The sequence below is a fragment of the Diceros bicornis genome, chromosome 10 (assembly GCF_020826845.1).
Source record: "Diceros bicornis minor isolate mBicDic1 chromosome 10, mDicBic1.mat.cur, whole genome shotgun sequence".
NCBI classification, from domain to species: Eukaryota; Metazoa; Chordata; class Mammalia; order Perissodactyla; family Rhinocerotidae; genus Diceros; species Diceros bicornis.
This window is the reverse complement of record NC_080749.1, coordinates 45,262,820-45,274,911: the sequence shown is the minus strand read 5'-3', so window position 1 is coordinate 45,274,911 and position 12,092 is coordinate 45,262,820. Positions and strand designations below refer to the sequence as shown.

Here is a 12,092-nt window from a genome sequence, read left to right as displayed (position 1 = left end):
CTTGGCTATTGTGAATAACGCTGCAATGAACACATGGGTGCATGTACCTTTACAAATTGGTGCTTCCAAGTTCTTTGGATAAATATCCAGCAGTGGGATGGCTGGATCATAAGGTAGTTCTATCCTTGATTTTTTGAGGAATCTCCATACTGTTTTCCATAGTGGCTGCACCAGTTTGCACTCCCACCAGCAGTGTATGAGAGTTCCCTTCTCTCCACATCCTCTCCAACACATGTTGTTTCCTGTCTTGTTAATTATAGCCATTCTGACGGGCGTCAGGTGATATCTCATTGTAGTTTTGATTTGCATTTCCGTGATAGTTAATGATTTTGAACATCTTTTCATGTGTCTGTTGGCCATCTGTATATCTTCTTTGGAGAAATGTCTGTTCAGGTCCTTTGCCCATTTTTTAATTGGGTTGGTAGTTTTTTTGTTGGTAAGGTGCATGAGTTCTTTATATATTTTGGAGATTAAGCCCTTATCAGAAGTATGGTTTGCAAATATCTTCTCCCAATTGTTAGGTTGTCTTTTCGTTTTGCTGATGGTTTCCTTTGCTGTGCAGAAGCTTTTCAGTTTGATGTAGTCCCATTTGTTTATTTTTTCTATTGTTTCTCTTGCCCGGTCAGACGTGGTGTTTGAGAAGATGTTGCTAAGACTGATGTTGAAGAGCGTACTGCCTGTGTTTTCTTCTAGAAGTTTCACAGTTTCAGGTCTTACATTCAAGTCTTTAATCCATTTGGAGTTAATTTTTGCGTATGGTGTAAGGTAAGGGTCTACTTTCATTTTTTTGCATATGGCTATCCAGTTTTTCCAACACCATTTGTTGAAGAGACTTTCTTTTCTCCATTGTATGTTCTTGGCTCCTTTGTCAAAGATTAGCTGTCCATAGATGTGTGGATTTATTTCTGGGCTTTCGATTCTATTCCATTGATCTGTGTGTCTGTTTTTGTGCCAGTACCATGCTGTTTTGGTTACTACAGCTTTGTAGTATATTTTGAAATCAGGGAGTGTGATACCTCCAGCTTTGTTCTTTTTTCTCAGGATTCCTTTAGCTATTCGGGGTCTTTTGTTGTTCCATATAAATTTTAGGATTCTTTGTTCTATTTCTGTGAAAAATGTTGTTGGAACTTTGATAGGGATTGCATTGAATCTATAGATGGCTTTAGGAAGTATGGATATCTTAACTATGTTAATTCGTCCAATCCAAGAGCACGGAATATCTTTCCATTTCTTTGTGTCTTCTTCAATTTCTTTCAGAAATGTTTTATAGTTTTCGGTGTACAGATCTTTCATCTCTTTGGTTAAGTTTATTCCTAGGTATTTTATTCTTTTTGTTGCAATTGTAAATGGGATGGTATTCTTAATTTCTCTTTCTGCTACTTCGTTGTTAGTGTACAGAAATGCAACTGATTTTTGTCTGTTGATTTTGTATCCTGCAACTTTACCATATTCGTTTATTACTTCTAAAAGTTTTCTGGTGGATTCTTTGGGGTTTTCTATATATAAAATCATGTCATCTGCAAATAGTGACAGTTTCACTTCTTCCTTTCCAATTTGGATCCCTTTTCTTTCTTTCTCTTGCCTGATTGCTCTGGCTAGGACTTCCAATACTATGTTAAATAGGAGTGGTGACAGTGGGCATCTTTGTCTGGTTCCTGTTCTTAGAGGGATGGCTTTCAGTTTTTCACCATTGAGGATGATATTAGCTGTGGGTTTCTCATATATGGTCTTTATTATGTTGAGGTACTTTCCTTCTATACCCATTTTATTCAGAGTTTTTATCATAAATGGATGCTGTATCTTGTCAAATGCTTTCTCTGCATCTATTGAGATGATCATGTGATTTTTATTCTTCATTTTATTAATGTGGTGTATTACATTGATTGATTTGCGAATGTTAAACCATCCCTGCATACCTGGAATAAATCCCACTTGATCATGGTGTATAATCTTTTTAACGTATTGTTGTATGCGATTTGCTAGTATTTTATTGAGGATTTTTGCATCGATGTTCATCAGTGATATTGGCCTGTAATTTTCTTTTTTTCTGTTGTCCTTGTCTGGTTTTGGTATCAGGGTAATGTCAGCTTCGTAGAATGAGTTAGGGAGCTTCCCCCCCTCCTCAATTTTTTGGAAGAGTTTGAGAAGGATAGGTATTAAGTCTTCTTTGAATGTTTGGTAGAATTCACCAGGGAAGCCATCTGGTCCTGGACTTTTATTTTTGGGGAGGTTTGTGATTACTGTTTTGATCTCCTTACTGGTGATTGGTCTATTCAAATTCTCTACTTCTTCTTGATCCAGTTTTGGAAGGTTGTATGATTCTAAGAATTTATCCATTTCTTCCAGATTGTCGAATTGGTTGGCATATAGCTTTTCATGGTATTCTCTTATAATCTTTTGTATTTCTGAGGTGTCTGTTGTAACCTCTCCTCTTTCATTTCTGATTTTACTTATTTGTGCCTTCTCTCTTTTTTTCTTGGTGAGTCTAGCTAAAGGTTTGTCAATTTTGTTGATCTTTTCAAAGAACCAGCTCTTGGTTTTATTAATTTTTTCTATTTTTTTTTTTTTGGTCTCTATTTCATTTATTTCTGCTCTGATTTTTATTATTTCCCTTCTTCTACTGATTTTGGGCTTTGTTTGTTCTTCTTTTTCCAGTTCCTTTAGGTGCATTGTTAGATTGTTTATTTGAGATTTTTCTTGTTTGTTGAGATAGGCCTGTATCGCTATAAACTTCCCTCTTAGAACCGCTTTTGCTGTATCCCACAAATTCTGGCATGTCGTGTTTTCATTTTCATTTGTCTCCAGGTATTTTTTGATTTCTTCTTTGATTTCTTCGTTAACCCAGTCGTTGTTCAGTAGCATTTTGTTTAATCTCCACGTGTTTGTGGCTTTTCTGATTTTCTTCCTATAGTTGATTTCTAGTTTCATACCGTTGTGGTCAGAAAAGATGCTTGGTATTATTTCAATCTTCTTAAATTTATGGAGACTTGTTTTGTGGCCTAATATGTGATCAATCCTGGAGAATGTTCCATGTGCATTTGAAAAGAACGTGTATTCTTCAGTTTTTGGATGGAATGCTCTGTGTATATCTACTAGATCCATCTGTTGTAGTGTGTCGTTTAAGGTCAATGCTTCCTTATTGATCTTCTGTTTGGATGATCTATCCGTTGGTGTAAGTGGAGTGTTAAAGTCCCCTACTATTATTGTGGTACTGTCTATTTCTGTTTTTATGTCTGTTAATAATTGCTTTATATATTTAGGTGCACCTACATTGGGTGCGTAGATATTTACAAGTGTTATATCCTCTTGTTGGATTGTTCCCTTGATCATTATGTAATGCCCTTCTTTGTCTCTTTTTACAGTTTTTGTTTTAAAGTCTATTTTGTCTGATATGAGTACTGCTACCCCAGCTTTCTTTTCATTGCCATTTGTGTGCAGTATCTTTTTCCATCCCTTCACTTTCAGTTTGTGAGTGTCTTTAGGTCTGAAGTGTGTCTCTTGTATGCAGCATATATATGGGTCTTGTTTTTTTATCCAGACAGCCACCCTATGCCTTTTAATTGGAGCATTTAGTCCATTGACCTTTAAAGTAGCTATTGATAAGTATGTACTTACTGCCATTTTTTAACTTTTTTTTTTCTCAGTGTTTTAGTAGTCCTTCTCTGTTCCTTTCTTCTTCTATACAGAATTGATGGTCACTTTAGTTTGACCTCTGTCTGAAAGCTGTACTCTTTAACTCCCCTCCTCCCTCATGTTTTTGATATCATATCTAACCTCTTTGTTGTGCATTTGTATCCATTACGTTCTAATCATGGAAATAGATAATTTTTCCTATTTGTGGTCTTCTCTTTTCCCCTTAAATCAGTCCCTTTAACATTTCTTGTAGCACTGGTTTCTTGGTGACAAACTCCTTTAATTTTTGCTTATCTGGGAAAATTTTGATCTCTCCTTCCGTTTTGAATGATAACCTTGCTGGGTAGAGTATTCTTGGCTGTAAGTTTTTTCCTTTTAGCACTTTAAATATATCGTGCCATTCTCTTCTAGCCTGTAAGGTTTCTGCTGAGAAGTCAGCTGATAGCCTTATGGGGTTTCCTTTGTATGTAACTTGACATTCTCTTGTGGCTTTTAGGATTCTCTCTTTATCTTTAATTCTGGACATTTTGATTATGATGTGTCTTGGTGTGGGCCTCTTTGGGTTTATCTTGTTTGGGGCTCTCTGTGCTTCCTGTACCTGGATGTCTGTTTCCTTCCTTAGGTTAGGGAAGTTTTCATCTATTATTTCTTGAAATAGACTCTCTGCCCCCTTGTCTCGCTCTTCTCCTTCCGGGACACCTATAACACGGATGTTAGTGCGCTTGATGTTGTCCCAGAGGTCCCTTAGACTGTCCTCACTCTTTTTAATTCTTTTCTCTTTTACCTGTTCACCTTGGGTAATTTCTTCTAGTCTTTCTTCCAGCTCACAGATCCGTTCTTCTGTATCCTCTACTCTGCTTTTGAGTCCCTCTAATGAATTTTTCATTTCCAGTATTGTATTCTTCATTTCTGATTGGTTCTTTTTTATATCTTCCATTTCTTTGTTGACATTCTCACTGAGTTCATCTATTCTTCTCCCCAGATCAGTGAGCATCCTTAACACTCTTAGTTTGAACTCTCTGTCGGGTAGGTTGCTCATTTCTGTTTCACTTAGTTTCTTTTCTGGGGTTTTGTCCTGTTCCCTTACTTGGAATGTATTGTTTTGCCTCCTCATTTTGCCTCTTTCCCTGTGCTTGTGTCTACGTATTAGGTAGGTCAGCTACGTCTCCTGCTCTTGGATAGGTGACCTTATGTAAGTGATGGCTTAGGAGGCTTCCAGTGTGCTTCCCTCAGTCTCAATGTTCCAGGGGTGACCCCTATGTGGGCTACGTGTATCCTTCTGCTGTGGCCTGTTTGCTCTCCCTGTAGGCGCCCAGGGAGGCTGAGTTATGCTCCTGGCCAGCTGTTGTAATGCTCAGCTGCTTGTAGTTGTTGTGGGCCCTTCAGTCTCTTTATCAGGTGTGGGGAGCCCCAGCACAGTTGGCTGCAAGTTCTAATACCACATTTGTGTTGCAGTATTTCTTTTAAGTGAGTAGGCTCCCACCGTGGCAGGTTGTTAAGCTCAGGGCCTTACAATTGCTGTAAGCCTCTAGCCTATTAGGTCTCTTGTCAGCTCTGTGAGGATTGCAGCTGAGTGGGGCTGGCCTCAGGCACAGGAGCACCCAATTGTTTTAGGTTTTGGAAGGTGGAGCAAACCTCCTATGTGGGTCTTTGAGAAGTACAAGTCTTCTGCGGCTGAGAAGCCCTGCCGCCCACAGATCCACACACACAGTCAACACAGTCCTGCCCCGTGTGAGGGCCCCGACCTCCCCAAGCGGACCCAGTCTCTCCACGGTGGGAGCCCCACACACTCTGCCACCGCCCCACACTCTCCACCCGCTCCTTGTGCACACCCTGCCCCGCTCAAGTCGGCTCAGTTGCCAGGCTGCAGAGAATCCAGTCACCAATCTATGCAGGCCCACAAGTTGCCTGAGGGCTTGTTGTTGGGTGGGGCCAGTCTCTAGGGTGGGCTGCCTGCCCTGGCTGAGCTGGATTAAATCGGTGCTCTAGCCGGTGGGGCAGACCCTGGGCTAGCAGGCCTCAGGGAGAACTCCAATGGTGTCTGTGTCAGCACGCCCACACCTGGCCACAACAATTGCCGCCGCCAATGTCCCAGTCCCTGGAGAGGTCTCACCCCTCACCGAGATACACTCAGGGCCTATTAGGTGAGTCTCTTGTCACCAAAGCACTGTGCACCTTTCTTTCTGGTGATTTTAGGGTGCTTCCTGAAACGGGTGAGTTTGCGCGTGGGCCCTTTAAGAGCCAGTTTTAGTTTCTTTGTGAACCGGGTTTTCTGGGGGTGCTCCCCAGTGTTTCAGTAGCAGGCAAAGTCAGATATTATGCCGCTGGTCTCGATTGTGCTGGGTCCACAATATGCCCGGAGCGTGGGCGCTCCCCTGCTCAGGGCCCGGCGTCTCCAGGGAGGCTGCGGACCTGTGAGCTGCTCCAGGCGGCCGTGAAGCTGGCGGCTTGTGAAGGCGGCGTTTTCTCTCCAGAAGGGAGTCTCTGCCTCTTCCACCTCAGTTAGGATTGTCCGTTGTTGCAGGAGTTCCTCTTATCCAGTTTTCAGTTCTGTCTCAGGAGTAATTTTTCCACGAGTAGTTGTAAATTGGGTGTGTCCACGGGAAGAGGTGAGTTCCGAGTCTGCCTACGCCGCCATCTTGACTCCTCTCCAGCAACTCATTTCTGATTAGAACAAACATTGCTCTTAAAATTAGTGTATTTTACAAATTTACTTCAAAATTATAAAGCACATACCACACAATATGACTTTAAACTCATATCTTTCCCACTAAAGGCTTTGTGTTCTTGGTGACAAAAATGGGGAAATCAAGTGGAAAATGGTTTCACAGAGGCCGGGGAAAGACTCTCAAGAGACAGTAACAGAAAAAGGAGAACAGGAGATTAAGCTGGAAAAAGAATCATTAACTAGTATATTATTCTAGAAGTTTGGTCGTATCCTTTGCTTAATTTTCAGCTGCAAGCTTCAAGTCACAGAACAATACTAGAGATCATATCATATGTGCATGCATGTGTGTTGTTGGGTTAGTATTCAAGGAGACTGGCAGGCTTGGTAGGAGAATATCAAAACTCACTATCAAGAGGAATCAACTAATACTTATTTAAAATCTATTATATGAAAGACACTGTTAGAATTAGGGCTTAGAGGAAGAAGCAGAACTAGCCAGTATATGGAGGACCTGAAAAAAATTAGGCAGGATTGTTAAGGTTGACCAGTCGGTTTTGAGAGAGACCAGAATATCCTGTAAATGGAGACAGAGCTAGAAAAACTGTCAATGTCTTAGGGGAATGATGAGAGCAGAGCAGTGAACAATGATTATGAGTGAGATGTGAGCTTAGCCTTCTGTAATAGGAGAAAAATACATGTGTTAGAAAAGAATCACACAATTAGGAAGATAACCTTCTAATGACTTGATAATATTGAGCTAATGATTTGGGCCTCTAACTTTCCCCAGACTAAGAATCATATTATAATCCCCAAGTTAGAGTTTAAAGAAAGGGTTGGAAAGATGATATTGCAAATGGAGAGTATGTGAATTTCAGCTGTAGTTATTTGAAGCTTACAGGAACAGAGGCCAAGAAGATCATCACAGACCCTGTGCCCTATATAATCAATGATTTTTTTTTTTCCTGAGGAAGATTTGCCCTGAGCTAACATCTGTCTGTTGCCAGTCTTCCTCTTTTTGGTCGAGGAAGATTCACCCTGAGTTAACATGTGTGCCAATCTTCCTCTATTTTGTATGTGGGTCACTACCACAGCTTGGCCACCGATGTGTGGTGTAGGTCCATGCCTGGGAACCAAACCCTGGGCTGCCAAAGTGGAGCACACTGAACTGAACTACTAGGCCATGTGGCTGGCCCCTATAATCAATGATTTTAAGGGGATAAGATATTCTCTTACCTCCAACAAATTCATAAGGAGGTGATAAGAAACAATAAAATTCAAATATAATAATAGAAGGAATGCCATGAGATAAAGATTAATTGCACAATGATGAGTTGTTCAGATAATAACGGCTTTAAGAATCCCAAAGAGGTGCAGATCCCTTCAATCTGAAGGGCTAAGAAAATTTGAAGAACATTGTGAATGTGTGTAAGCAGAAGGTAACATTCCAGGGGAAAAGCATTCCGTTATTAAATACTTAGAGGCAGAATCTTTAGATAGTTTCATTAAATAATTTACTTGATAGGAGTGGAATTTTTGGCAGGGATAGATAGGTTTAGGTACTTGAACACATGCTGACTAGTTTGAGCTTTATTTTGTAAACAATGGGGACCCATTGAAGGTTTTTACGGAGGGGAGTTATTTGTGATCAGAACAGTGTTATAGAAAATTGACTTGATAAATCATATAGAACGGGGATTGGAGGGGAAAGAAATTGGAGAGCAGGAGATCAGTTGGGAAGTTATCACAGTAGAGCAGACATAGAGCAATAATAGTCTGAATTGGGGTCCTGGCCGTGGAACAGATAGAAAAAGTCCAATGCAGGAGTTATTCCAAAAAAATAACTGAGAAGTGGCAACTGTTTCTTGTTAACTTTAGTACTTCAATCATTCAACTGTGATCAGAAGTCTCAAATGAGTTGATTTGGTGAAACATTAGCTCAGTTGAAATGTGTGACAATTTGCCACTTAAAAGGTCACACAAGTGAAACCCAAAAAGCTTTCTTATTTGGATATAATTATTCAAACACCATTTGGAAGCAGCATTTCACTTTCATACTACCTACTAAAATTTAGCCAGTCCCCTCAATTAGGCCTTTTCATCAGTGGAACTTATCCAACTCAACAACGTTCCTTGGCCTCTGATGTCCTTTCCAAATCATATTTGACAGAGAGAGAACCCTCTGTCTTTACTGAAGATAGAAAATAACATTAAATTCTAAAGCAATATGGGTTCATTATCCTTTAAAAGGATTTTGCAAACACAGAGGTTATGAATTTGACCATATAAAAGCTCCATTTAGCTTGTTGGTGCTTAAGGTGATGGTGTATAAAGAGGTCAGCTTTGTAGGTGGCAAAAACAATAACAACAGCAAAACTTCAAAAGTACTTAAAATACTATAAAAATTGAAAAAATAAACCAACTCTATTTCACAACTGGATTTTTCAAATGAGTATTTCTCAAGTAAATTCTGTTTGTTTATAGGTAATAGTTGAATAATAGAAACTTGTTTTATTACATAAAAATGCATGAATTTTGAAAGAATCTGTCTTCTACATATCTCCTTAAGATCTGTTGTTACATGATGTAGAGTCTTTAGTTTCATTCTTTTTGTCCTGAATTCTTTGAAAAGTCCCAGAGACACAAGATGATACGTTTAACTCTCTTGTCAGTGATACACTTTGTAATTTGTTCTATGTAGGACATTCTCGGATTATACAGGCATCTCCAGCACATCCTGAGATGATAATACTTCACAGAATCATGACATCTTAAATTTGGAAAAGACTTTGGAAATTATATAGCCAACCTCCCACTCAAGACAGAAATACCTTCACTGACGAGGATATCCCTGACAGAAATTAGCACCCCGACTGTTGGAATGCTTTGCAAGTATTCCATTCTACTGCTTCTACTACAAAAAAGTCTGTCTTCCATATACTTCCCCAAGGCATTTGTAAAATTGTTGAACAAAGCAAAGCCAAATGCTAACTCTGCAGTACCAGAGACCTATTAGAAATATCACCATTCTGCGTTTTTTTTAATATTTGACCTCATCTTACTATCTTGCCCACAATGATATAAGAGATTATAAGACCTAAATTATTGGATTCTTTTGAAGCAAAAGTATTCCAAACCAAAAAGTCTAGGCACTCCATCTAGGGCATTCTCATCTGCCAGAGGAAATCCAATAACTAGGACATGACTTGTTCTTTGTGAATCCATGATGCCTTCTAGTCATCAGCACTTTATTTTCAAAGTATTTACAAATAATGCATTTAATAATTTATTCTGGAATTCTTCAAGGGTTAAATGTTAAATTCTTCAGAATATATATTCGTGATATACTTTGTTGATTCATTCAGTTTGACCAATATTCATTAAGCACCTACTTTATACTATGCACTAGTCTACGTTCTAGTATTTGATGGTAAATATATTTTCTACATTCCAGGAGCTTAGAGTCTAAAGTGGAAAATAGAAAAGAAAACAGTTTAGACACATTGTTATAAGGGATAAGAAAGAAGAAATAGAAGGACGTTTGGCAGCACTTTGGAGGGGCATTTATGGAGGTTAAGTTAGGTTTTCCAGAGGATTTTAGAGCTTAGCTGAGACGTAATTAACAAGTAGAAGTTAAGTAAAAGCAAGGATAATCAATGTAGAGCGATCAGCTTGTTTGGAGGTCCCAATGATAGACTTTCATCTCAGTGAAGAAGGCCAGAGTATGTAGAGTTCAGAGTATTGGGCTAGTTTGGGCAAAAGGCTGTAGTGAGGCTGCAGCAAGAAATGAGATTAAAGAGGACAGTACGCACAGGAGTCTTAATATCCAAGAAATATGCTGTATTATGTTATGTTATGTTATATTATATTATATTATATTATATTATATTATACTATACTATATTATACTATATTATATTATGTTATCCTACGTGTGTTTAAAAGAGATACTGAGATGTAACAACCAGAAACATAGAAGGAAAACCAGGAAAATATGGTGGCTTGAATGACAAAGGAAGACCATTTCTTTCAAGCAGGAGTCAATTATGCCAGATGTATTTTAAGAAGTCAAGGAAGATAAAACTGGGAAGTGTTTATTGGATGTAGCAACAGATAGGCTGTTGGTAACTTTAATGTGAACAATGTCAGTGGAGTTGGATATGCTAAATCCAAATTATTACGGATTGAGGAGTGACTGCAAGGGGAGAAAGTGAATACAATAAGAGCAGAGAACCCAATGGATAACTTCTTCTTGAATAAAGAGGATAAAAACAACGCTGCAGCTAGGAAAAAATCTCAAGGGAGAATTTTTTTAAGCATGGATATATTAGAGTTAAAAAATATTCAAATCTAGAGGGGGTATTGAAAGAGGAAAAAATGATTTATAAACCTGAAGAGTCAGGAGAAAACAAGATCAAGATCAAATGGAGAAAGTCACCATCCGCAAGAAAGAAGACAGAACTTGTATTTTAAAAGGAAACGGGGAGAAAAAGATGAATGTATATGCAAGGAATTCTCTAAGTTTGGTCATAGCTAGAGGAAGAATGCTTATCTTATATGTTCTACTTTCTCTGTAAGACCAACAGCTTAGATGGAAATAGATGTTTAAATTGAATGTGTAAGAGTGGAAAAGGTCTTGCGATGAAAAGGGCTGGAGGTTGGAATGGCTTGCTTTCCAAATCATTGAAAATCTTGAGAAATATTAAAGTATTGAGAAATCATAACAGTATTATCAGATGGCATAGAGGATCAATTTTGGAGATGATAACAATAAAGTTATAATTTGTACAGTTTTGTGAAATTTATTCATCAGCATCGTCAACTAGATTGTAGACAGATAAAACAGCAAACAGTAGATGAAAATATCCAAAAAACGTTGGCTAAAGTAGAGTGAAGGGAGGGTTATTAGAGTTATGATCGAAATACTGAGAGACTGGGCAATTGGATGAGTTGTCTTTGTGGAGGCAGATATCTCCCAGGATGATGGAAGGATTGGAGTGGAAAAGAAGACAGCCAGGAACTAAAATCTCCAGTGAATAAGGAATATATATACAATAGGATTGTGTATGACAGCAATGAGGATGACAGAAGGCTGAAATGGCTTGATATTATTCACCCCAAAAGAGTATTGTTACAAGGAAATAGAGAAATAATGGCTTGAAATCAGCACTCAAAATTCTGGCAGGAGCAGACCTTGATGTGGATGTGAGAAAAATAGCAGACTCCTCTTGAGGGGTCTGCTGAAGGGCAGAGGAGGGAGATTACATTCTACTCTATTTCAAAAATTAGAATAGTTGTGATTCCAATCAATGGTACCTCTGTGATTGAGCAAAGATGAATGATAAGGAATTTGCAAGGTGGCTAAGGCATCCAGGATCCACTTAGTTGTGATTGCTAAACCATTAAAGTGACTACTTAACTGCCATTAGCAAGTTTTCTCCATCCCAGATTAAAGAATATTTCTATTCACATAAAGGACAAGTCAAACTAGAAAAGTATGATACTGAGAAATGGTTGTTTCTCACTTCCAATATAACAGCATTCACCCTGCCCAGTCATCAAGACTCTGTCATGTACCCTCAAGCCTCTTAAAAATAATAACCACTTTCCTTCATTGAGTGTGTACTATGTGCAGCCACTTGATGTGCTTCCATCAACTCTACGAGGTAGGCAGTACTCTTATTAAACTGTTTCAATGAAAGCAAAACTTGAGAAAGTAAGAAAATTGGCCAAGTTCACAGAGTTGACTGATTTCAAAGCTCATGCCCTTCTGCGACCATGAACCAATTTTCCT

General features: G+C 38.8%; 1 protein-coding gene across 2 annotated transcripts in view; it reads left to right on the top strand.

Moving 5' to 3' along the window:
• KCNH7 (potassium voltage-gated channel subfamily H member 7) overlaps positions 1–12,092 on the top strand; it is a 781,612-nt gene that overhangs the window by 196,146 nt on the left and 573,374 nt on the right. Inside the window, exon 1 of one of the 2 annotated variants that reach the window (XM_058549108.1) lies at positions 5,660–5,777. The exons of the other annotated variant lie outside the window; for it this stretch is intronic. Coding sequence (XP_058405091.1) covers positions 5,720–5,777 — 58 coding nt within the window. The 5' untranslated portion in view covers positions 5,660–5,719. Of the gene's footprint in view, positions 1–5,659; positions 5,778–12,092 lie in introns of those variants that run through there. 2 annotated transcript variants of the gene reach the window in all.